Source organism: Sabethes cyaneus, chromosome 3 (assembly GCF_943734655.1).
Source record: "Sabethes cyaneus chromosome 3, idSabCyanKW18_F2, whole genome shotgun sequence".
NCBI classification, from domain to species: Eukaryota; Metazoa; Arthropoda; class Insecta; order Diptera; family Culicidae; genus Sabethes; species Sabethes cyaneus.
Genome location: NC_071355.1, coordinates 136,429,835 through 136,457,794, shown reverse-complemented (window position 1 = coordinate 136,457,794; position 27,960 = coordinate 136,429,835). Strand labels below are relative to the sequence as shown.

The following is a 27,960-nucleotide window of genomic DNA, read 5'->3' as shown; positions in this document are numbered from 1 at the left end:
ATACAGTGCATATAGCCCGGAATGACGCCCACAATTAGAGTAAGGAGAGAAAATTGAAGGTACTAAATATGTTCGAGACTATCATTTTTCTGCTGAACAAAAAACTGATACACTGAATTTAAAAATAAGGCCGGTGGAAAAATCAGTTTGTAACTATTTTAACTGAAGAGCAGGATTTGATTCAGTTTTCTGGTTTGAAAAACTTTTTTACTTTATGCGAAAACTAAAATAAAAATGTAAATACTTTCAAATTCAAAATAGTTACGCTAATATGTGTGAATGGACGAACAATAAGTTGTAACTTTGTCTTTCTAAGAGAGTAGGAAATTTTGAATCACTGAACCACTTTTATTTAACGCTAAGGTGAAATTAGTCGTCATTGATTCTGCTGATTCCAAAAGCAGTTTTTTTGTTTGAAACAAAAATTCTGTTCATGAAAATATATTCGCTGTGTTCAGATTGGCTAGAAGAATGCAGTGAATACATTTTTATAAACAGAACCCAGCTTTTGGGCCCAAAAACTGCTTCCGAAATTGGGCTCTCCGACGAAAAGTTAATGACTGCTAATTTCCCGTTAACACGCGCATATTTATATATATTCATACATACATATGAAACAATACATACATACATAAACAAAGCCAGATGCACAGCCATAAATTCATACATACATACAGTAAAATTTATTTAAAATATACAACAATAGAACAATGTCATCAATACATACATACATACATACATGCATACATACTTACATTCATACATGCATACGTACATGCATTCATACATAAATATAAATACACTCCACTTTGACCAAATGATTTTTTGTACTAAACTTCTTATACACGTGAAGGAATATTGCGCATATGCACGATGCACCCTTTCTTTATTTAACCGTTTATTGCTGCATTCAAGCTCGATTCATGCTACAGGCAATAGTAGTGAAGGCACCTGGCGCGCAATTTCAGTTGCAAAACTTGTTTTTGAGAAACATACTCTTTCATGCCACTCCATTGCATGGTATTGCATAATGGTTTGTGGGTTAAACTCAAACGGGTCACTGATGAGGATAATGTGCGGTATGTCTAACAATTGTCACAAGAGAAAGATCTGTTCTATAGTACAAACCACGAAGCCAAAGCTTAGGGTTTGTTACCTACCGTTCAATGTATGCAGTTTACTAGTATGCAGATAGTAAGCAAAAATAGTACAGAATGCACCCCATAAGCGTGGTGGTAGGAGTAGGATATTTATTGGAATTGTGTGGTATATTCAAATTGTACTTAGATGATGGTTCTAAGAATACTGCCGATATTTGTAAGTGGTGAATATTGTATAATTGTCCTAGAGGTATCAAAACAGCAGCATAAAGTCCGGACTTGAATCTCATTGAACATTTTTGGGATCACTTCAAAACTAAAATATAAAATGATTCGATTTCTAATAAAAATGGCTTACAAAGAACCCTTGTAAAAAATGGCCTGCAATTTCTACCTATAGGAAAATTTGAGAAATTGGTTGTGTTCCAAATAGTTGTAAACAGGTCATCAATAATGTAGGTGTTTGGAAGTTAGATTTACGGACTTCAATACGCAAGTTTCAATCACTCCAGCCAACGGTGTGATTAAACGTTACATTAATAAATTATTATTATTATTATTATTATTCAGTAACTTAGGGATTAGTGTTTGAAAATCAGGCTGTTTTAGCAAATTAACGGGCTGGATTCAAATCCCAACCCCACAGAAGTCACGAATGACCCAAGTCAAATCCATTTTTCTTCATTGCAATCAATTTTTTCCCAATATATAGCGGGTGTTGTTTGTACTAAAATCATTGGCGGAACTAGCGATCATTTCTAGAGGGGATAAAGCCCTCGGAAAATTTTCGACCGTTTTATTCTATCGACATATTAAAATTAGATGTAATTAATTAAAAATTACTCTCAAGTTTTTATGACCCATAGTTTTCTAACTATAGTAAGAAATATTTTTTAAGTTTTAAAAAATAAGTTGATTTTTCTTGAAGGGTTAAATGTTCTCCTAGGAGGCTTAGCCTCCGCTGGCTTCCGCCATAAGCAACAAATAATTAAAATAGCAGCTAATGTGAGGCATATAGCCCATATCGCTTATGGAGTAAGTTACGGTTGCGTCCCTATCGAGAATGACATTAGTTGGGGCCCGTTTGTATACGCTTGAGCGGGGAGCAAAAAGTGGAGAAGAAAATCCAGGTGTTTGGATATTGTTGATATTATTCTTATTGCCAACAGTGTTGATCATAATATATACGTTTTATTTTACAGATTCGGCGTACCATAATCCAAAATCGATGTTTTGGTATTATTCCGCAGTCTTCATAGCACTATTTTTGATATTTTTGGCCCTTGACTGCTGTAAACCAAAAAATTTCCCGCCCGGTCCGAAATGGTATCCAATCATTGGTTGTGCATTAGAAATAATGAATGGCCGCCATAAAACTGGCATGTTATGCAGAGCAATCAATGTGATAGCCTCAAGGTATAAAAACAATGGAGCAATCGGCTTCAAAGTTGGTAAAGATAAGATTGTTATGGCCATTTCTGGAGAGTCATTGCGCGAGATGATGAATAACGAGGATTTAGACGGACGACCAACAGGGCTTTTCTATGAAACCCGAACATGGGGTTTGCGGCGGGGTGTTCTGTTAACTGATGAAGATTTTTGGCAAGAGCAACGTCGTTTCATCGTAAGGCATTTGAAAGAGTTTGGCTTTGCCCGGAAAGGAATGGCAGAAATAATTGGCAATGAAGCAGCAAACATGTGTCAGGACTTGCGTACCATAATAAATGCCGGAAATGGCAGTGCCATGGTAGCAATGCAAAGTGTTTTCTCAGTGTATATTTTGAATACGCTTTGGTTAATGATGGCTGGAATTAGATATTCAAAAGATAACAAAGATCTCAAATATTTGCAATCTCTCTTACACGATTTATTTGCTAATATTGACATGATGGGAGCGCTTTTCAGCCATTTTCCTTTTATGAGGTTTTTGGCTCCTAGATTATCTGGGTATAATCAGTTTGTTGATATTCATAATCAAATGCACAAGTTTATCGGTAAAGAAGTGGAAAACCACAAAAAGACTTTTAACATCAATGATGAGCCGAGAGATTTGATGGATGTGTATTTGAAAATTCTCCAATCAAACTCAAGAATACCGGAGAGCTTTTCACAAGAACAACTCTTGGCTGTTTGTCTGGATATGTTCATCGCAGGCTCTGAAACTACTACAAAGACTCTCGGATTCGCGTTTCTTTATCTCATCAGACAGCCTGAAACTCAAAAAAAAGTACAAGCTGAAATAGACGAAATAGTAGGTCGAGATCGCCTACCTACGCTGGAGGACAGAGCCAAGTAAGACAAAACCTCAATATTTGTAAAGTCATTATTAAAACTGCAAAAAAATATATTCTATATCAATAATTCTTACTTTATTTTTAGTATGCCGTATAGTGAAGCGGTTGTCCTAGAATCTCTGCGTATGTTCATGTCCAATACTTTTGGTATTCCTCATCGAGCACTGCGAGACACACAATTATGTGGTTACGACATTCCAAAAGTAAGTCTATATTAACTTGTTGTATGTCAAATTAATACAATTGTGCTATTGTGGTTAACGGTAATTTTAACTATTGACTGAAGGGACGGTAAAGGAAAGTAATGAAACAAAGGTATTGATAGTATTCAAACAGAAATGGATAAGGTGTGAAGGGCAAAGTTATGGGTATAAAAGTTCTTAAGAACTAGACCCTTCTTTATGGACAGACTACGCAGCCGGTTATTAGTTTATAGAAAAATTATGGGACTAGTGCAAAGATCCTATTGAATCCCCAGGTAACAATTTTGGCATTATTTTATTCGTAAAGTGGATTTCAGAACCTTTGGTAAAATTTTACCGAACTATTAAGTGTGAACTAAAATAATATTCATTAATATATATTTTTAAAACTAATTTTTCATATTTTTTTACGATTACGTAGCCCTTATATATATAACGCGCAAACGTATTTCAGCGATCATAAGATGATGGTCGGATGCGATATCAGTGCTGCGTTTGTTGCGTACATGAAGGCTCTTTCGCCATTTTCGGCTGATGCAGATGTGGTCGGGCTTGGTAAACGGCTTTTTTCGCCAAGTGGCAGTCACACCGGACGCACGCGTTTTCGAATCGCTGCTGCGCGCGCTCTTCATAATTTTAAATTATATTTATTTTACCGCTTAAACCGTCGCGTAAGCGTTTTTACCAATAACATAGTTTTAATCGCGCGTTTTTATCATCAATCATGCCGTGCGGAGTTAAATCGTGTGGTATCAGTGACGACCGCTTCCTATGGAAGTGCGAATATTGTAACAAACAATATCATGCAGCATGCATCGGAGTGCAGCGGCAGCGTGAGCATTTTATCACGGCTTTCATGGTGCCTATGTGCGCCGATTGCCAGGAAATACTACGGAAGGAGGCCGACGTGAGGAAGCTGCTTCATCAACAGGAGCAGCTCATAGAGGCCATTACCTCACAGACCGACGCTAACCATCGTGTTGCTGCTGACTTAAAGAAATTCTGCCTGGTATCGGAACTTTTCGATAGCATCGAACAACTGCTCAGCGACGTTAAAGTAACATTGGCAGCAATAAACACAAATAACAACAAAATGTGCAACGCGGTCAGTCAGCACATTCAGTCGTGTGACTCACAAGCGCACACGACCATAACTGGCATCAACGAAGCAAACTCAATGATGTCACAAAAAATAAAAGAATATTTGGACGAACGGTTATCAAGCCTGACAACCGACATGGCTCTATCGATGGAAAGAGCCGACACATCATTACCTCAATATAATTGCGAGTCAACCCTTCGCGAAATTCTGGACGAGGTAAAATTGGTCTCAACAGCTGTGTCTGCTGTTGAAACGAATGCAACAGCTGTTTCGCCGCCACAGAAGACATTACAGGAAGAATTAGCAGAAGCTTCATCAGCAAATAATGAAAATCTACAACCTAAGACTGACCATTCATCTCCAGGATGGCGATTTTTGGGCAATAAATGGCGCTGGATGCAGAACTGGTCGATGTATGACGCCAAACAACGGACTCGTAGGCTTCAGGAAAGAGCTGCGGAAAAAGCCAGACGTAGCAGAAAACGCAGTAAACAACAGCGCATCAAAACTAAGAACAATATAAATAGCAATCATAGAATCGGTAACCAAACCCGTACGAATGCTTCGGACAAACAGCTACTGGCCACAGCGAAAGTACAATTTGCTGGTCCACCATCAAATACGGACCACCCAATTGCAGGACTTTCAGTGCCAAAGTTTATTGACTTCCAAAAGGGTGAAATTCTAAACCCCTACCACACGGGCCACCAGACAAAACACAATAGAATTGAATCACCACCAGCGGGAAATAGCACTGCGTCAACACCGTCAACGTCATCATCGCACTCAACATCTACCTGGACACCCGACCCGATGCGTCCACCTATCGTCAGCTTAACGCAGCAATCAGCTGGCGGAGACGGACGTTTCCTGAAAGCGCGACTGCGAGATCCGAAAATTATGTATCTCATTCGTCTTTACCTGGCATACATGCACGACAAGGAACCGACGTTTTGCTACGAAGGTATGACGAACACCAGCATAAAAGTGAATTTGGCTTCAGAAGGACTACCGGTCTCTGCGCAGGACCTGCAGAAAATCTTTTTCGAGGTACATGAGGAATTTGGTGTACCGAAACAGGCAGCATCTGACGACTTGGAAGGTTATCGACGGCATCTCAACAATCAGAGAATCCAGTACCTGCAACGTGCGAGGGAAAGCGCCGGTAAATTTAGCCATCCGGTCCGAAGCACCAACCAGAATTTTCGGAAGTAACGACTCCTTTCGATGAGAAAGAGGTAACTAATTTAAGTATTTCTTCAACCGACCCTCTTCCGTCAATTTCTTCACTAAAACAGAATGTGACTGAAATATTGATTTATTGTCAAAATTTCAATCGCCTGAAAAGTCCAGCCAAAATGAAGGAAATTTATAAAAATTTACATAGCTCATCCTTTTCTGTTATTCTGGCAACTGAGACAAGCTGGAATGAAAGCGTAAAAAGTGAAGAAATTTTTGGAAGTGCCTTTAACGTATTCAGAGACGACAGAAATTTTCTTGAGTCTCAAAAGAAGTCGGGTGGCGGAGTCCTCATAGCTTTGTCGTCTAATTTCAATTCCGAAATTATAACGACAACAAAATTTAAAGAATTCGAGCATGTCTGGGTAAAATCACATTTAGCAGGAGAAACACATGTATTCGCCTCGGTGTATTTTCCTCCAGACCAAGCTCATAAAACAACTTACGAAGCATTTTTCCAAATTGCCGAACACATTCTATCACAACTGCCTCCCGAGGTTAAAGTTCACATTTATGGAGACTTCAATCAACGCCATGCTGACTTCATTCCAGACTCTGAAAATGAATGCATCTTACTCCCAATCGTTGGGGAGAATGAAACACTGCAGTTTATTTTCGACAAAACTGCCAATTTGGGGCTGAACCAAATTAACCATATTAAAAACCAACAAAATTGCTATCTAGATTTTTTGCTTACGAACATTTATGAAGACTTCTGTGTGACTGAATCATTAAATCCACTATGGAAAAATGAGGCGTTTCACACAGCAATTGAATATTCTTTATTTATACACAAATACCATAGACCCAACGATTGCGAGTTCGAAGAAGTTTTTGAATACGAAAAGGCAAACTATGAAAACATTAGACGTAGATTAAACTGTGTTAATTGGCAACTTATTCTCAAGAATGAAGAAAATGTCGAAGTTGCTGTAGACACATTCTATAAAATTTTATTAGAAGTAATGATACAGAACATACCGTTAAAGAAAAGAAGACGTCACAAAAATACAAAAAGTCCAGTCTGGTATAACAGTAAGATTAAGAACTTGAAAAATCGCAAACAAAAGGCCCATAAAAATTATAAAAAACATGCCAGTACTGAAAATTTAGCAAGATATTTGGACGTATGCAACCAGCTAAATTTTGCAATCAGCAATGCGTTTGAAGAGTACAATTCAAAAATTGAACTTGAAATAAAGTCCAGTCCTAAAAACTTCTTTAATTACGTGAAAACTAAACTAAAATTTGACAATTTTCCATCCATAATGCATCTTGATGAAAATGTTGGGGATAGCTCGGAAAATATTTGTAAGCTTTTTGCAAAATTTTTTCAAGAAATCTATACAACATTTTCTGAAGAAGATCGCGATCGCGACTATTTTGCATTTTTTCCGGATTCTTCAATGGATATTGGCGTTAACCAACTTCAGGCTCAGGATATTTTGCAGGCTTTGAAAAATGTGGATGCCTCAAAAGGTCCTGGGCCTGACGGAATCCCTCCAGTATTCATAAAAAATCTTGCAATAGAGTTCACTGCTCCTCTGTTTTGGCTTTTTAACTTATCACTAAAATCCGGAATCTTTCCAAAAATATGGAAAAGCTCATTTCTGGTGCCCATCTTTAAATCGGGCCGGAAATCTGACGTACGTAATTATCGTGGTATTGCCATTATCTCTTGCATTCCAAAACTTTTTGAAGCTATTATCAATGAAAAACTATTCCTTCAAATTAAAAACAGAATTACAGAAATGCAACACGGTTTCTTCAAAGGACGTTCGACTACGACAAATTTACTGGAATTCATAGACCACTCACTGAATGCAATGGATAATGGAAACCATGTAGAAGCACTCTATACGGACTTTAGCAAGGCATTTGATCGCATTGACATACCAATGCTGCTTTTCAAATTGCAAAAAATTGGAATTGAGCCAGGGCTCCTGAAATGGCTTGAATCGTATTTAACTAATCGCCAACAAATAATTAAATTTAACGGAAAGACCTCGAATCCAATTCAAGTCACTTCTGGTGTTCCTCAAGGCTCTCATTTGGGACCTCTTCTTTTTATCTTGTATGTAAACGACATTTCCTTCATTCTCAAGGAACTTAAAGTGCTAATATATGCCGACGATATGAAGCTCTTTTTGGAAATAAGAAATGAAGAAGACATCAATGTATTCCAGAACGAAATACACATATTCTACATATGGTGTAAAAAAAGCTTATTAGAACTTAATGTAAAAAAGTGCAACCTTATATCATTTAGCAGAAAAAGAATTACACCGGAAATATCAATCATATTAGGAAATCAAATAGTAGAAAAATGTGAAAAAGTTAGGGATTTAGGAATTATCTTAGACTCCAAACTAACTTTCATCGACCATTATAACACAATAATACACAGAGCAAACAACATGCTAGGTTTTATTAAACGCTTTAGCTATAATTTTTCAGATCCATACACCATCAAAACACTATATATTGCTTATGTGAGGTCAATACTGGAATACTGCAGTATTGTATGGTCTCCTTTTTCAATCACGCACGAAGAAAGAATAGAATCAGTACAAAAACAATTTCTCTTATATGCTCTTCGTAAATTAGGTTGGACAGCATTTCCTCTTCCATCATACGAAGCACGCTGCATGCTTATAAATATACAATCATTAAAAGAGCGTCGTATTTATGCAATGGTCTCATTTGTAAACGATATCGTTTCGCACCGTATTGACTCAGCAACACTTTTATCAAAACTGAACTTTTATACACCTACCCGGCAACTTCGTAATCGAAATTTATTTGCCATAAGCCATTATCGTACTAATTATGCAAAATTCGGTCCACTAAATCGTATGATGGCAGCGTACAATCAATACTGCGAAACCATTGACTTTACAATGTCTCGGCATAGACTTAAACATCACTTTAATTCAATACGTAATCATAACGCGTAGATAACGAAACAAAGGAATAAGAACACTTTTTAATCACCATCTAATTATAAGACTTCTATATAAGAAACTGTATATGCATTATACTAGTCTACATCGGTTGACGAAATAAATGCGGAATATAGACCCCATAGTGGTGGTTAGCCTCTTATCCAGCAACTCCGATCCCGACCTCCTCGTGGTACCAGCCGGAATACGAGCAACCTTAGCGGAGATCGGGTAACCAACCCCGGTGGAAACTAAGGTCGTATACTAACCGGGAAGGAGGTATAGTGCGTCTCGGCACTATGAGATAGCAGCCCCATCGCGAGACTCGGTAGTGTTGCCCCAGTACGGCTACACACCTAAACTAAACTTAACTAACAACATTCAAGCATATTCGGAGCGGAATATTCGGCATCGACCTAGGCGACGAAATAAGGACGACGAATGGAGACTCGGGACTTGGAACTGCAGATCGCTAAATTTCGCAGGTTGCGAGCGGGTGCTGATTGAACAGCTGGAACCCCGCAAACTCGGCATCGTAGCTCTGCAGGAAATCTGTCGCAAAGGAGAGAAGGTATGGAAGATCCGTGGCGGAAAGGCCCAGTTTTACCAGAGCGGTGGCGCTACCAACGAACTGGGAACGGGCTTTGTAGTGCTGGGCGAAATGCAGGATCGCGTGATAGATTGGAAGGCGGTCAACGAGAGAATGTGTGTATTGAGGATAAAGGGCCGTTTCTTCAATTATAGCATCATTAACGTGCACTGCCCGCACGAAGGTAGACCCGACGATGAGAAAGAAGCGTTCTACGCGAGGCTGGAGGCAACGTACGACAGCTGCTCGTCACGGGACATCAAGATCGTCATCGGGGATATGAACGCCCAGGTCGGTAGGGAAGAAATGTATAGACCGGTGGTAGGACCCCATAGCCTGCACACCGACACAAACGATAACGGCCAACGATGTATAAACTTCGCAGCTTCCCGAGGCCTGGTGATCCGAAGTACCTTTTTCCCGCGCAAGTATATCCACAAAGCCACCTGGAGATCACCTGACCAACGTACAATGAACCAAATTGACCACGTTCTCATAGAGGGCCGGTTCATCACAAACGTACGCTCCCGTCGGGGTGCGGATATTGATTCTGACCATTACCTAGTAGCAGTACATGTGCGCTCAAAGCTGTCCACCGTATACCGGACACGTCAAAGCCGCCCTCCTCGGCTGAACATCAGGCAGCTAGATAACCCACAAGCTGCCGAGAACTACGCGCGAGTACTGAATGAGGCACTGCCTTCTTCCGAGGAGTTAGGTGCTTCAAACCTCGAAGACGGTTGGGGCAGAATACGCTCGGCCATCGGAGAGGCCGCTACCGCGGCACTAGGTATTGAGCCTCGGAGTACACAAAATGATTGGTTTGATGGGGAATGCCAACAAGCGGTGGAGGAGAAAAAAAACGCTTGGAAAAATTATCTAAGTATTGCCACTAGAGAGAACCTGGCCAAGTACCGACGAGCTAGGAACCAGTTGACCACGATCCTGAGGAGAAAAAAGCGCCAAAAGGAGGACAGAGATCGTGAAGAATTAGAACAACTATTCCGAGCTAATGACACGCGCAAGTTTTATGGAAGGTGAACCAAACTCGGAAGGGCTACACACCGAAACCTGACATGTGTAGGGACGAGGGAGGGAATCTAATTACAAACGAGCGCGAGGTAGTCGACAGGTGGAAGCAGTTCTTCGATGAACACCTCAATGGCGAAGTCGCAGAAGGAGGCGGAACGGAAATTAACCTAGGAGCGCCCATGGAAGATAGTGATGTCCTAGCACCTGATCTCCAAGAAGTCAAACGAGAAATCAGGTTGCTGAAGACCAATAAAGCCGCTGAGAAGGACCGCCTACCGGCAGAGCTTTATAAACATGGCGGGGAAACGCTAGCAAAGGCTCTACACTGGGTTATTTCGAGCATTTGGGAGGAGGAAAAGCTACCGGAGGAATGGATGGAAGGAGTGGTTTGTCCCATCTACAAAAAGGGTGATCGGCTAGACTGCTGCAACTATCGTGGTATTACGCTGGTAAACGCCGCCTACAAGGTACTCTCCCAGATCCTGTTACGCCGGCTGTCACCGATAGCACAAGGTTTCGTAGGGAATTATCAGGCGGGTTTCATGGGGGCTCGCGCAATTACGGACCAAATGTTTACTATCCGACAGATCTTGCAGAAATGTCGGGAGTACAACGTGCCCACGCATCACATCTTTATCGATTTCAAAGCAGCATACGATACAGTCGATCGAGACAAGCTATGGCAGATAATGCACGAATACGGTTTTCCGGACAAACTGACGCGACTGATCAGAGCTACATTGGATCGAGTGATGTGTTTCGTACGCATCTCTGGGACACTCTCGAGTCCCTTCGAGACGCGACCAGGGTTGAGACAAGGTGACGGTCTATCCTGCATGCTGTTCAACATCGCTCTTGAGGGGGTAATCCGACGAGCGGGCATTGAAACGAGAGGCACGATTTTTACCAAGAGTAGCCAACTTCTAGGCTTTGCAGATGACTTCGATATCATAGCCAGGAACTTTGCGACGGCGGAGGCAATCTACGCCAGACTGAAAGCGGAGTCTAGGAGAATTGGGCTAAAAATAAATGCGTCGAAGACCAAATACATGAAAGGAAGAGGCTCAAAGGAAACAAATGCGCGCCTCCCACGGACGGTAACCGTTGACGGCGACGAACTAGAAGTGGTAGAAGAGTTCGTGTATTTGGGATCGCTGGTGACCGCGGACAACAACACTAGTAAGGAGATCCAGCGGCGCATCCAAGCGGGAAATCGGGCCTACTTTGCCCTTCGTAAAACGCTACGATCAGGAAGCATACGCCGCCGCACGAAGCTAACAATGTACAAAACCATTATTAGACCGGTAGTTCTTTATGGACTTGAAGCCGTGACGCTGCTTACGGAGGACATACGCGCCCTTGCCGTGTTTGAGCGGAAAGTGCTGCGGACGATATTTGGCGGAGTACAAACTGAAAGCGGAGAGTGGCGGAGGCGTATGAATCACGAGCTACAGGCACTGCTTGGGGAGACTCCCATCGTACATCTAGCGAAAGTTAGCAGGCTACGGTGGGCCGGACACGTCGTAAGGATGCCGGACGACAGTGCGACGAAAACGGTCCTCTTCAACAACCCCACCGGCACCAGGAACAGGGGGGCCCAACATGCACGATGGCTCGACCAGGTCGAAAGCGATTTGCGACTTCTGAGACGACTAGGAAATTGGCGACGAGTGGCCCAAGACCGAGTTGAATGGAGACGAGTGCTTGAAACAGCACGAGCCACCCCGGCTCTATGCTGCTGAAGAAGAAGAAGAAGAAGTGGTCGATTTGGTTTTCTGTTCGGCCGTCGCGGAAAACCCACGTGACTTTATGTACTGGTCTATGGGGAAGAGCGATCCACCAATGACCATGTTGTTATTACCATAGAATTCTGTAAACAGCTCCCCGTTTTCGCTCATCTCTCCTAGGCCATGGCGTCCCATGACGCGTTAAAAGTCCGCGTTGTTAAAGCCAATCTTCACGTTGAAGTCGCCCGAGTGGATTTGGACCCGTGTGCTGAATCTGGCAACGATTATTCGCTCATTTATCGGTTCCCACTTCATCAGGGCCGCATGTGGCCCTGGGCTCAGTAGGAATCCAACTCCTCTTTCTCGAGTAGCATTTTTACCTCGTATGCCAGAGTAGCAGAGTTGCGTTCGCCAGTACCCGTCTAGCGGACCTTGCTCAGCCCAAGGATTTCAAGCTTCAGGCGGACAGCTTCCCTGCAAGTTGAGCCAGCCTGCCCTGCTGGGCAAGGGTCAGTATATTCCATGTTCCGATTCGTGTCCGTGTTTTCATGCTAAAGGTCGTTGCCAATAATCCAGAGAGATTTCTTCTTTCATTTTCATCTTTTTCAACTTTCAATTTTTTGTGTTCTGGTACAGTAGACTGTTAACCTAAGGTCCATCTTAATGTGGGCGGGAGCCACTGTGCCCCCTTTCCTGTTAGCGTACGACAACCGAGCTTGCGTACCCCAGCCGGCACAACGTAGACGTGGGAACTGGGAATAGGAGTTAGTAAACAGAAGTTATGGAATGCAAATGTTCACCCGTTGCCAGCCGCCCAAATATACTACATTAATAAAATCACTACTAAAAGAGTTATTGAAAAAGTTCACGATTTCGAGCATTTAAACCAGTGTGCGTAGGGAGTGTACGTTAGTGATGTTCGAGAAAAACCAGCCATCGATGAGAAGTCGATTTGGTTTAATGTTCGTTGGCCAGAAGATCTCTAAGTGGCTTAGCGGGGAAAGAAAATGCTTCTGATCACCAGGCTTCGACTTTTGGATGACAAGAACGACACGACCGTACTGTTAGATTGATATATTGCTACTGTACGCTATGTACGCTGTACGGAATGCATCTATAATATGAATTCGTTTCGAAATTAACTGTAATATAATTGATTAGAAAATTAAGTACGCTGTGGGGTTATTAATCTAGTAGCAGACGTATTAGCGCTAGAGGTAAATTCGATTACTAATTGTTTATAACCGATTATACAAAATTTCCAGGCCGAGCTAATCGCACTTTCGACTTACGTTATATTAACGATAATATAATTGATTAGAAAATTAAGTACGCTGTGGGGTTATTAATCTAGTAGCAGACGTAACAGCGCTAAAGGGGCCATTCAGATACCACGTGGACACAAAAATGCCAATTTCCAACACCCCCCTCCCCCTCCGTGGACAAGCGTGGACATCGACTCAACCCCCACCCCCCTCGATTGTTTGTCCACGTGGACATTTTTTTTTCTTATGTGAATTTCTGTGCTCAATTCTGTTTTCAATAGCGTTATTTTGTAATATAAAAAAATTAAGAAAAAAGCTTACGTAAAAGCATGCTAAACTAGGCATGTTATCTAGATCTAGTTATTCTATCCATGCTGATCTTGTCCACTGCAAATAAATGATGGACTCCAGGAAAGCCTGTTCCAGCTTGATCTTCGCTTGAAAATTCATCTGCTTCAACGCCTGTTCAACCAGAGTACCTTAACTTGGTCGCTGACTTTAACACATCACAAGACCTCTCCGTTGTGGTTCGTGAAATTTTAGGACGACGAGTTAGTTTTCCAATACGTTGCCAAAGGACTTTCTTTTTCGTGGCGAGCTGCATTTGATTTTAAGGCAAAATACAATAGGGGAGTGTCGTCGTGGTTGGGCCACGTTTTGGAATTCGCCCATAACTTTCGTTTCAAAAGGAATTTTGGAAATCTAAATACATCGTTGCAAAGGTCTAAGAATAAGGTATATCTCCGGAAAGTTTTGAACTGTTTGCTTGAAAAATAAAAAAGTTATAGGCATTTACGTGAAGACAAAATATGTTGTCGTAGTCGGGCCATGTTGTACAGGTTGGGCCACCGCAGAAAATCTAAGACATACGTATTGAAATTCTATATGGAGACATAAAAAGAATGAATTCCGTGAACAACGGCTCATATAGGTACAAATACCCTATTTTTAGTTGCATTTTTGCGAAATTTTGGCGATCTTGTAAAATCAATATTGCTACAATCGCCTTTCCCGAAATGTACAACTACAATGAAAAAAAAACAACAAAGATCTAGGTTTTTATCGTATTAATTTTGCTTTATTTCATCACATTTTACGTGACTGACATTCTCTAGCGATTATTGCACTGTTGCGCTTAAAATTGGTGGCCTAACCATGACTACTCAAGTGGCCCGACCTTTACAAATAGCACTTTTCTAATATTTCACCTTAGCCTTCTCAAACACCTTACTGGAGGGGATTTTTCTGTAGTCTTCGTGTGCAGCACAACACACTTAATAAATTTTCAAAATTTGTCTCGATAATTGCATTTCATGAATCATTTCTTGAAGAAAAGTTCACTGCGTCTGGAAAACTTTTTTTGTAAGATTTAGTCACCGAATTCAGTACGGGTGTTTTGAATACACGATTAAAACTCACAATATTGTGAAAAGTTAGTTATCACAGTAAGAAGTTTTACAGTGGTTGTATCATAGATATCATGAGTTACTAAAACTGTAAAATCGTGATGGCCCGACCATAACAGTGGCCCGACGATAACGACAATACCCTACACGTCGTGACCTAATTTTAATTAAATGAAAGGCACAAATGAAATTCTATTCTTCTATTTATTGTAAAAAATGTCGCTTGTCCACGTGGACATTTTCTATACCCCTCCCCCCCATCCGTGGACAAGCGTGGACATTCACGTACCCCGCCCCCCCCCCCTCTAAGCTGTCCACGTGGCATATGGATGGCCCCAAAGGTAAATTCGATTACTAATTGTTTATAACCGATTATACAAAATTTCCAGGCCGAGCTAATCGCACTTTCGTCTTACGTTATCGTAGAATTTATTTGGCTAAACCTTTGGCAATAGGATCGTAGCAACTGGCCCTGCAATTGACCTGTACTCTAACAGCTGGCTGCAAAGTCTATCGTATAAAAACAGAAGGTCAAGTTTTGTAGCACCAAGGATTTGCTTTGCTTTTACTTGGAGTCCCTTTATTTATTATTATTTATTTTATTGTAGCAAACAATCTCATATTGCAAGAAATAAACCCCCCTTTATTTCTTTTGAATGTGACTATTCTCTTTGTCAGCCCCTTCCTGTTGTCCCCCACGTCCCCACTTGTAACTCAGTCTTGTTTTCGGTAATCCCTATAAAGCGAGACAAAGCGTATTTTACATTGTTTAACCTCGCCGTTGTCAATGGCCTCCTTATTCCCCCCGTCAGAAATTCCCTCTTGTCATCCAGCGACTACATCTGCAATCGGTCTAAATGCTAGAGAAACGCAACTCCATTTACTTATTTGGACCTCCCTCTTGTTAGGGACCATTCTCCTTTTGTCAACCCGCTTACACTGATTCTTTTATGTTAAGGAACATGTGTGCCAAGTTTGGTGAAGAACCGCCCAGGCGTTCCGGAGCTATGACGGTACATGCAACTCCTTTTACATATTTGGGAATTATCAAGTGGGCTTCAAGGGAGCTTGCGCCACTACGGACCAAATTTTCACCATCCGACAGATCTTATAGAAATTTCGGGAGTACAACGTGCTCACGCATCACATCTTCAACATCAAAGCAGCATACGATGGAGTTGATCGAGATCAATTATAGCAGATAATGCATGAATGCGGGTTTCCGGACAAACTGACGCGACTGATCAGGCCTACATTGGAACGAGTGATGTGTTTTGTGCTCATCTTGGGAGCACTCTCGAGTTCTTTCGAAATGCGTCGAGGGTTTAAACAAGGTAACGGCTTATCCTGCATGCTGTCGCTCATGAGGGGGTTATCCCATGAGCGGGTTTCGCAACGAATGGCACTATTTTCACGAAAGCTAGCTAACTTTTGCTAAAATCGAAGTCTAGGAGAATTGCGCATAAATGCGTCAAAGATTAAATACATGAAAAGAAGAGGCTCAAAGGAGACCAACGCGCGTTTTCCACAGTCGGTAACTGATGACGGCGAAGAACTAGAAATAGTAAATGATTTCGTGTATTTGGGATTGCTGGGATCGCGGATAATAAGGAGATCCAGCGGCATATTCAAGTAGGAATCCGGGTCTACTTATCCTTCGCAAACGTATACGCCGCCGTATAAAGCTGACAATATACAAATTCCTTACAAAACGGTAGTTCGTTATGGATTTGAAGCTGTGCCGCTGCTCACGAAGGACATACGCGCCGTTGCCGTGTTCGAGCGGAAGGTACTGCGGAGATGTCTGAGAAATTGGCGACGAGTGGCTTAAGGTCGAGCTCGGCTTAATGACTACTGACGACTGTCGTTTTATCTATCACAAAAACCATATTCATTGCAGATCATGTCGATACACGGGTAGAATCTATAAATTTAAGTCAAAAAAAGGTTTTCTCGTAGACGGCATTAAAGGTTAACGCCACATAGTGAGCATATCCTGTCAAATACCACACATAAGGCCTTATTCTGCGAGGCAAGTGAGGTGCCACGCAAATTTTAATTTACTGTCACTCGCGTTTCGTTCGGCATTATTCGAGACGAATCGAATGACATTGGAGTTTTTAAACCCTTTCGCGGCATGTGACTCGTTTTGCAGAACACCGAAGTAAAACGCAACGAAATTTGGGTTCTCACATCACTCGACTCGTAGAAAAGATCCCATAGTTTTGTAAACCTCGTATTTCAAAATATTTTTGTAAAATAAAGCACCATCTAAAGTAAGTATTTTGTGATATAAACATTACAAATGTCAAAATATAAGATTAGTTATCTATTTATCCAACTACCTCTGCAGAAGATCCTCTTCTTTAAGTCGCTATTTATAATGTTGTTGTTGTTGTTGTTGAGTTTATTATAGAGTGGTTTAACTGACGGGACATTCACCACTCGATATACTATTTATAATGTTATCATTAAGTACGTTAAATTAGCTTTCAAAAATTATAAAAAACAATATAAAATCCTTAATATTTTTTGAAACGGTGGTTCTACAATTGATGAAGGGACAAGTAACAAGTAGTCGTTTTGACTCCGTAGCTAGCGTAGCTACCATTACCCACCCACCCCCTCCTCATCTTTCCGCTCTTTCTCCTACTTCACCAAAAAAATTTCATTTCTTTCCGAAACCGCTCTTCATCAATTGTAGAACCACCGTTTCAAAAAATATTAATATATATATATATATATATATATATATATATATATATATATATATATATATATATATATATATATATATATATATGACCGCATTTCAAGGCTAAAGTACTAGTAGTAGTAGGGGAAAGCCACCATCAGTTCAAGGACTTGCCAATGTATGTGGGTAGAATTACAGTAGATCCAAATTTGATTATCAAATGAATTTCACACTAATGCTGTTACAGAAGGGCCAAAAGGGATTGGGCGGACCCACAAGAAGCGGCACTTGTGCGCAGTCCGGGGTTATAAGAGTCGCCTTCCAGCATTAGGATCCTTCCATGTAATAATCAATTTCGCTGTACCAACTTTAACCCACGTGATGATTTGTTTGTTTTGAATTGAGCCATATTTGCTTCAGACCTTAAGGATTCAGGTTGGCAATCCACTCCATCATCCAGCCTTCCACATTTATGATATCAATAATAATACTGTTAATAATATGATATTAAAATGAAATGTGGTACATATGGTAAAAATAGAACAATCTCACCAGCAGTCCTTCGTATGGAATAGAGTAGCGTCCTTTGAGGTTCGATAAGTGCTTCTAATACTTAATTTAATTTTTCATTCTGGTATCCATGTGCAGTATTAAGACTCGTTTTGGCCAAAGTTTTTACTATATAGCAGGAGATGCTTCATATGCTAAAACAAAAAAAATAATTAAAATAACTTATTAAGCTTACCTATTAGCTAGGCCGTGTGGCTCCGTCGTCTGCCCGAAATCGCGGTTTTGAGACCAGGCAGCCGGGAACCACCCAGCAGCGCACCTCCTAGCTTAGCTACTCAATAGAGCATTACCAGGTATGGCCACGTGGAGGCGCTAGGTAGGAGCTTGGGATGGCTAGAGCTATATTGGACGCTCCTCATTTGCCGTGGCCGCATTTCAAGGCTAAAGACTAAAAACATGAAATTAGTCTAAATTAAAATCTATTAGGTTTTCGCTGAGAAACGGAAATGTGATTTTCGGGATCAAATTGACCCTGAAGTACAGACAACACGAAATTCATGCCAAAAGTGAACATGCGAGATTTTGTTTTTCTTCTAAATAACTTCTGGAATAATAGTCTACGGTTAAAACCTTGTCGCAGTACATTAAAAGTAGATTAATTCATTAAAAAAAAGGTTTGGCTTCGCTAAATAGCCTGAGGTCAAGTTGGTCCCAAGATACAGTCTGAGGTTTAAAAGATAGAAATTGAAAATCTAAATACATGAATTCTAAACTTCTTATGCTTTTTTTTAGGATACCATGTTAGTTGGAATGTTCCGTGGTATGATGCTAAGTGACGAATGGAAAACTCCACATTCCTTCATTCCGGAAAGATTTCTTTGCGATGGCAAAATAGTTATACCACCACAATTTCATCCATTTGGAGTTGGCCGTCATCGATGCATGGGTGAAATGATGGGCAAAGCTAACCTTTTCCTTTTTATTACCACGCTCTTCCAATCATTCGATTTCATTGTACCCGAAGGGCAACCCATTCCTACAGATGATCCACTTGATGGAGCAACACCAAGCGTGCGGCAATATACAGCCTTGGTTGTTCCTAGATAAGTTCAGATTTGTATTGCGTTGATAATTTAGATACATACAATAAATATACTGAGCTTTTGGTTGATTAAGTAAAGGTCTATTTAAACAAAAAAACTAAATGAAACATGGACGTATATGGACTGAAAAACTGACATGATACCCCGCTTACGAAAAAGTCAGGTGCCTGGCAGAAATCGAACAGAACCAGTCTTCATTTTTCGCTCGATTCTTTTTATGTCAAATGTGACACTTTGAGGCAGGAGAAAATTGATTCATCAGTTTTGCAGTTTCAGGCAAAAGGTAAGAGAATAATATGGAACATGACAAAGCAGGTTTAATTTAATTGTTAACCTGTTTATTGCACGCTTCTTGCTGCTACAATCCGCTGCTGCTATCCTCCAAAAAGGAGGGAAAGCTGAATCAGTACAAAACCGGTTTTTATTCGAAACCTCTGGCAGAAATCGAACAGAAATCCGGCAGAAAAACCGTTAAGCGAAATTTCTGCCCAAATCGAATGTGTCATTTCTGCTAGTTTCCACGGGTGACGGCGGCCAGAAATCCGGCAGAATGTCTGGCAGAAAAAGTTTTTCGCTGCCAGATTTTTGTTCGATTTCTGCCGGACGCGCCTAAGCGGGACATAGAAGAAAACAATTGTGAAAATGGTCATAACTATACCGCTATTACAGCCCGGACTCGATTATCCGGGTGATCATTTTTATTTTCAGCCCGGATAATCGAATCACCCGGATAATCGAATCATTATATATGGAACAAAATTTTTTTTTGTATGTCGAGTTTTTTGACTTTTAGGTATCATAAATGTATTATTTATTATTGATCTATCTTCCCAAAAGTCAGAAAATTCCTTTCTTACGATTTTTTCCACTGATGTTTTTTTTGGTACAAAATTATTTTTTGTGTGTTATGATTTTCAATATTTAGGAATTATAAATGATTTCTTTTATTATTGATCAATCTCTCCTAAAGTCATAAGATACCTTTTTTGCATTTTTTTTATTAATGATTACGTTGATGATGATGTTGATGATCATTATGATGATGATGATTTTTAACTAAAAAAAATGATTTCCTTATCGCAGGATTTATTTTTGTTTTGTTCGCCGGTAAAAGGGATATAAGAAAGGAATTTTGTAGCTTTAGGGAGGTGAATCAATACTTGTCAAGTAAGAATCATCATGTAGCATGAAAACTATAACATTAAGGTTAAAAATAAATCATCTAAAAAAATAGTTTTTGTTTCACCCGGATAATCGAGTCTAAAAACCCGGATAATCGAATCCCCGGATAATCGAATCCCCGGTTAATCGAATCCCCGGATAATCGAGTCCGGCCTGTATAATGTTTATAATCACCTCTTTATAATCAGATCAAAGGTTACAGAACATTCCAAAAGCAGAATTTTTCAACGACGCTACAATATATTATGGTTCAACCATTATCATTATGTTATTCATATGCTACGCTTCAGAAATATGTATGGAAAACCACTCGTTTTCGAATGGTAAACATTCTTAACGACCTATTGTTTTTATGGTTACTTCAAGAGTAACCATAGCTAATATAAGGTACCCCGGGGCAAGAGGGAATACGGGGTAAGTGATGGGAACGGAGTAAGTGGGAAGAGAGTTATGACTCTTCATCCTCATTTTATCCAACCGAACCTTTCTAGAAATGAAACTCAAACGCATGTATTAAAATTATAGATTATTTATAACAGGCATTCCAAACACCAAAATCGGACTTTAAAATTGCGCGTTATTTTCAATTTGCGTTGTAAGTTTGACGCACCTTTCTATGAATGATATTTTGGCCACAGGATTTTCGTAAAAGTACATGTTTTTCTGCCAGGAGGTAAACATAATGAGTGTATTAACAAAATAAACCCGAAAACTAGTTGTTTAATTTGACAAACGGCATTAATAAAATGGGTCGGAGTAAGATTGGCACTTGAAACCGGGGCAAGTGGGACCTATTAAAAATAAAGTGTTTCAGCACAAAGCTTTCTGTCCTAATACATTTCTTAGATGTACTACCGAACATTCTCAGTTCAATTACCTAATACTTATATCAGTAAAGCTTTAAAATAAAACAGAAAAGGACTAAACTAAGGGCACCCAAAAAAGAAGATCTTTAGCACAGCTTATGAGGGAACAAACAGTTTGGTCACATTTTGGTTACACCTAAACGATGTTAATTGTATCTGGAAAGGCAAATTTGATATAATTAAGCAAATTTGCAACTGGAATTGAAACAATAAAGCGTTGTGGTTATTATAGCGTAACTATCTCTTATGAGTAGCTCTACCGAATTGGACATGGTAGAACAAACAGATCATAATCGTATTTTCGAACCATTAAACAAATTATGTCTCACTAGAATTGGACACAGCGACATAATCAACTACACCTCATTACAATAATGTATTACAGCGTAATTGCTCACGATCTGTGTGTAATATAAAATATGAAGTCACTCGTTGTGATCTGATTTTGTTACGCTATTTTTGAATGAACTATTCGTACAAATATTGTCTTTGAGTGCTTTTTGCAATGCTTTGACATTGCTGTATATTAACTTACACCATTTTCTGTTATTTTATGCTTTTTAATCAAATTTGAATCGCCATGTTTTCGAAAATTCTCCTCCAGATTCATTTTATGTAAATTGAGAGGCCCTTTTCGTAATTAAACCTTCGCCTTAAATTAAAGTGATATCACTGAAGAGTTTCGGTGTTGAAAGAATTTTGAAATAATTATAGGTATAGATAACACAGTGGAATAGACACTAACTATGCATTTTTAGGTCCCACTTGCCCCGGGGTACCTTACTTGATATTATACCAGGCAACAGTTCAGATACGGTATCCAACCATTTCATAAATGGTTTTAGATTGGAAGATAGAAGATGATATTTATAGTTAAAGTACGGTTCCAATTAATGCGGATAGGCACCACAGACTAACAGACGTAACACTTCGAACCAATTTTCCAACAAAAGATCGTTTCAATGACACTCCTAAAACTTGAAAAAAAAAACACTTCTGTCTTACCTGACATACTGCGTGTTATTGCAATAAAAAGTTATCCTACGGTTTTATTCATTTATAACACATATGCAGCTAATATCGATAACAAACGATTTTTTGTAAGTTGTGCTTTTGTTATTGCGTTTAACTCGTAAAAAGTTGCACAAATAACAATTCAGTTTCACAATAAAATTTTTGCGTACTACTGGCACGTAAAATATAACGTTTAAGTACCTTATTTTTAGTGATCAAAATGAACGATATTTTTGATACAAGGACGATATTTTTCGAAACCTTTCGAACTCACACGATTCCGCGAACACAACGCATATTCGCAGTGAGTCAGGTAACATAGTAGCATTACCTGGTGTAGTCTTCGCGCTACGCAGAGTAGGTCGCTATAAATTTAGCAATGCTATAAAATTACTTGTGCTATAAAATTGTCTGACAACAGCGCCAGCGCAGGCGAGCGGCGTTCTCGCGCAGTGACTGTTGTTTGAATCTTGGCTTAAGTGAAAATTTGAAATGATCGTTTTTATTGTCGATGGAATGAGGCTTCAGTGTCACGTCTGTTAGTCTGTGCTAGCACCCTATGTTATGCATATGTTGCGAAGTAGCTTGCATTTTCGGGGTTTTATGCTGTAAGGTTTTTACATTTATACTGAAAACTCGAAGCAATATTCCGCGATGTGGCCATGTTGCGAAACATGCTTTTTGTGTAAAATGAATGTTTTTTTATTGAACGATGGAATTAATGCGAGTGTCTCGTCTGTTTGTCTGTGGTATATGAATACATAAGAACATCACTACAACTTTAAAAATCCCAATTCATTTTTAAAGTTAGTTTTTAACACAGACAAAAAGACAACTCTGCAAAATATTCTACAAAAAATATCGTTGTGCATCTTTTGCGTGCCACACTGGTGCCATCTAGGATCGTCATTCTAAATTATTATCCTACAACATATCTTACAACAGGAGTACGGCTTTTCCTTCTTTCGTTAAAATTTAGTAAATCTATTTATATAAGAGGCTTATGTCTGTACCGAAAACCAGATCTCTAACAGGGCGCCATAAAAGGCTTATCGGTAATCAAAAACAGGCCCCTGAGAGGACATCATGTTTTCGTAGCAATGAGTTCTATTCACAGTCACCTCACTGGTCGACTGCTGGACTGCTCGATTGCTCAATTGGTTGACTAGAATGCTCGACTGGACTGGTCGATTAGACTGCTCAATTTGATTGCTCGACTGGACTGCTTAACTGAACTGCAGGACTGAACTGTTCGATTCGACTGCTCGACTCAACTGCTTGATTGGATAGATCGCCTTGGCTCGATTTAACTGCTCGAGTGGACTACTCGACTTAACTAGTCGATACAACTGCTTGACACATTTGCTTGACTTACTACTCGACTCGACTGCTCGACTGAACTGCACGATTGAACTGCTCGACTGGACTATTCGCTTCGACTGCTCGACTGGACTGCTTGACTGAACAGCATGATTCATCTGCTCGACTCAACTGTTCGATTCGGCGCTCGACTCAACTGCTTGATTCCACTGCTCGACTGGACTACTCCACTTAACTACTCGACTCGACTGCTCGAATGAACTGCTCAAATGAACTGCTTGACTCAACTACCCGAATCGACTGCTCCACTCAACTGATCAACCCGATTGCTCAATTCAACTGCTCGACTAGACTACTCGATTTGATTGCTCGACTCAACTGACAGCTTGATTCAATAGCTCGACTAGACTGCTCGACTTAACTGCGCGACTTAGTCATTCAACCCGACTGCTCGATTTAACTGCTTGACTTAACTGTTTGATTCGACAGCTCGATTTAACTGAACTGCTAACTCGACTGGACTACTCGACTTAACTGCTCGATTAAACTGCTCAATTGAACTGCTCGATTAAACTGCTCGGTTCAAATCAGACTCGGTGTTAAATCAGACCGAACCTAGTCGCAAAATTTTAAAAAATGAGTTAATGATAGCAAACGATCAAGAATTTTCTAAGCAACATTTTACTCTAATCAGAATACATAAATGTTGCAAACAGTCAGAAGTTTTTATTCAGTTAAATAAAATCCAATACGACCATAAAAACTATTTGTTTCAGTTTCCGGCTATGACTCTTTTATACAACATCTTAGTGCAAAATTATGCAATATAAGAACTCAAAGAACTAATACAAAGATTAAACATCTTCGCAAACACTGGCCAATGGAATGTATCCACAGTTTTCTGAATTCTGAACAGACATTTATATTTTCCGGATCGTAAGATTCGGGCTCAACTAGTATACAATAAGAGGCTGCAATAGTCTGGTCACCAAGTCTTGTATTCATAATACGGTGGCCCCCGCTAACGGGACCATTTTTTCTGGATCCCGGTGATTTGAATAAGTTTGCATTGAAAAGTAATTATACACAGTTTACAGGTAGGTTTTCTGTATAAAAGTGAGAAAAAAATCCTCAAATAATCCACCAATTAGTGAAATGAACCTTTGTTATACCACTTTATTTGTCATTTGAGATAAAAATCAGCACGTCTTCGGAACGTAGTTCAACTGTTTATTAACCCTATGTGAGTTGGTTTATATCACCAGCGCCGTATGGTACCGCAAAGCACTAGCAATAACATAAGCATTAAAAAAACTGGACTCATTTTAGTGACTTTTCATGCCACGTTATCAGTTGATTTGCATGCAGCAGCCAATCAAGTCAAACAACTACGCTCGATACTTTGTTCGTACTGCCTGCTTCACCCCATAGCGAAGAAGTTGGACATGGTGAAGCACTTCGTATCTGCTGAATAGAGCCAATTTTGACGTTTACAACACCCACTCTCACGAGAAAGGCGAGAGCATTGAACGAAAACCACTTGATGCTGGACGGCAACGACTGGCAGAGGACCGAGTACTTTACATCCCTCACCAAGAAGGTAAGCGATGACATCAAGTATATCTTCCGTGCCAAGCTCCCGAAGAAGATCCTTCTGTGGCTGACGATCAGCGAGAAGAGGATGTTCAAGCCCTGTTCAGTCATTCGGGGTTTACGGTGAACGAGGAGATATGAATATACAGTATGAAGTACCTACCAGAAGTTGCCGGCTTCATCAAGAAGTATTGCACAAAGGATGTGGTCTTTCGATCGGATCAGGCCTTGTCCCATCATGCCAAGAAATCGCCAGAGGATAATAATATGCTGACATCTATCTTTTGATCGACACTAGCAAAGCTTCCGGTGAACCGTCTGGCAGGGCGTCGAAGTATTTTTATAGAAGGCTTAATAAACGTAGGATTTCAGGAAAATTTGTTTCATTGAATGATCTTTTGAGTTTTTTTTCATCGTCATCCGAAACTAGTCTATTTTCCCAATACATACGATAAGTGCAACGATGTTCTGGATAAGGCGTATACGAAAAAAATGATAAACCTGGAAGGAACACTGATTTAGGAAACGAGGGGCGCCAAATTGAGCTTTCGCTAAGGGCGCCACAATCTTACGCTACGGCTCTGCTTGATGGGTATTTAACGATTAATAGATTCGAGTGCACTTACAAAATAAGCAAGGTAACAAACTCTATACTCTTATCGCAGTACACAACCTTCACCCTCAGCCTTTTCATGTTATTCCCGAAAAAAAGCTAGAGCATCGCGACAGTAAACAAACCCTGCTATTGCCCACCAAAATCTGTATGAAACCTGGCGAAACTAATCAGAGAACAGTGGACGACCCCGTCGGAAAGTGTACTTGACAGGCACAAAATCTGAGGAAGGAGCCCTTTCAAACTAGGACAGGACGTGCCAAGTGTCAACCGCGGCGTTGACCCAAAATTGACACAATTTCTGATTAGCTGAAAGCGACGAGCAACCGTTGACTGGAAAATATAACGCGGTATCGCTTTCAGTGTTGCTGAAACTCATTACTGGGAATACGACAATAAGTTGTTGTTTGGCAAACGAAGTTATTCTTAAAATAATATGTGCAGGCAACAGCGGTGCAGAGTGTAACAAAGAATATTGAATCGGGATGGCGGTAATAAGAAGAAGAGTAAGAAGCCTGATGGCACGTCCTGTCCTAGCTTTCAAAGACCAAAGAGACGATACTAACGATTGGAGAGATAAATTTAAAGTCAGAATGCATAATTCTTCACTGAACTTACTTACTTAATTGGCCTAACGTCTTATTACAAGGCCTGCGCAGTATAATTTCTCCATCTGTTTCGGTCCATGGCAACTCCAGTTCCGCGGGCACCCAGTGCTCGCCAGATCTCGCTCCACCTGGTCTTGCCACCTCGCTCGCTATGCCCCTCTTCGTCTTGTTCCTACTGGATTTGATGCGAAAACCATTTTTGCAGGATAGTTATCCGGCATTCTAGCAACATGTCCTGCCCAATGTATCCGTCCAGCTTTAACCACTTTCTGAATACTTGGTTCGCCGTAGAGACGCGCGAGCTCGTGGTTCATTCTTCGCCTCCATACACCGTTCTCTTGCACTCCGCCAAAGATGGTTCTTAGCACCCGCCGTTCGAAAACTCCGAGTGCTCGTAGGTCCTCTTCTAGCAATGTCCACGTTTCGTGCCCGTAGAGGACAACCGGTCTAATTAGCGTTTTGTACAGTGCGCACTTTGTACGGGGGCTCAGATTGTTCGACCGCAAGTGTTTGTGGAGTCCGTAGTAGGCCCGACTTCCGCTGATAATACGTCTTTTAATCTCACGGCTGGTATTGTTGTCCTCTGTTGCCAGCGAGCCAAGGTATACGAACTCGTCGACTACCTCGAACTCATCCCCGTCGATTACCACGGTGCTGCCCAAGCGAGCCCTGTCGCGCTCGGTCCCGCCCGCCAGCATATACTTCGTTTTAGACGTATTTATCTGCAATCCAATCTTCTCTGCTTCGCGTTTCAGTCTGGTGTACTGATCTTCCACCGCCTCAAATGTTCTGCCGACAGCATCCACGTCGTCGCAAAGCAGATAAATTGACTGGATTTATTGAAAATCGTGCCCCGCATTTCGATCGCCGCTCGCCTTATAACACCTTCAAGCGCAATGTTGAATAGCAGGCAGGAAAGACCATCTCCTTGTCGAAGTCCCCTGCGAGATTCGAATGGGTCCGACAATCCACCCGAGATTCTCACACAGCACTGGATCCCATCCATCGTAGCCATGATAAGTCTAGTAAGCTTACCCGGAAAGCCGTTTTCGTCCAAAATTTTCCATAGCTCTTGTCGGTTTACGCTATCATATGCGGCTTTGAAATCGATGAACAGGTGGTGCGTGGGGATTCGGAATTCGCGGCACTTCTGGAGGATCTGCCGCAGGGTGAAGATTTGGTCTGTTGTAGACCGACCCTCCATGAAGCCGGCCTGGTAACTTCCCACAAATCTATTGGCTATTGGCGATAGTCGATGAAAGAGGACTTGGGACAGCACTTTGTAGGCGGCATTCAGGATATTGATGGCTCGGTAGTTCTCACAATCCAGCTTATCACCTTTCTTGTAGATAGGGCAGATAACCCCGTCTTTCCACTCCTCCGGTAGTCGTTCCGTATCCCAAATCTTGACAATCAATTGATGCAGACAGCCGGCCAACTTGTCCGGGCCCATTTTAATAAGTTCCGCTCCAATGCCATCCTTTCCCGCTGCTTTGTTGTTCTTCAGCCGCTGGATGGCTTCTTTAACTTCCCTTATCGATGGGGGTGGCACATCTT

General features: G+C 40.8%; 1 protein-coding gene across 1 annotated transcript; it reads left to right on the top strand.

The window, feature by feature from the left end:
• Window positions 1–2,328: 2,328 nt before the first annotated feature.
• Window positions 2,329–19,211, top strand: LOC128744187 (probable cytochrome P450 303a1). Its single transcript, XM_053841013.1, has 3 exons — window positions 2,329–3,392; window positions 3,480–3,597; window positions 18,897–19,211. The coding sequence occupies exons 1-3, from the start codon at window positions 2,329–2,331 to the stop codon at window positions 19,209–19,211; spliced, it is 1,497 nt and encodes a 498-aa protein (XP_053696988.1).
• The last annotated feature ends 8,749 nt before the right edge of the window (window positions 19,212–27,960 follow it).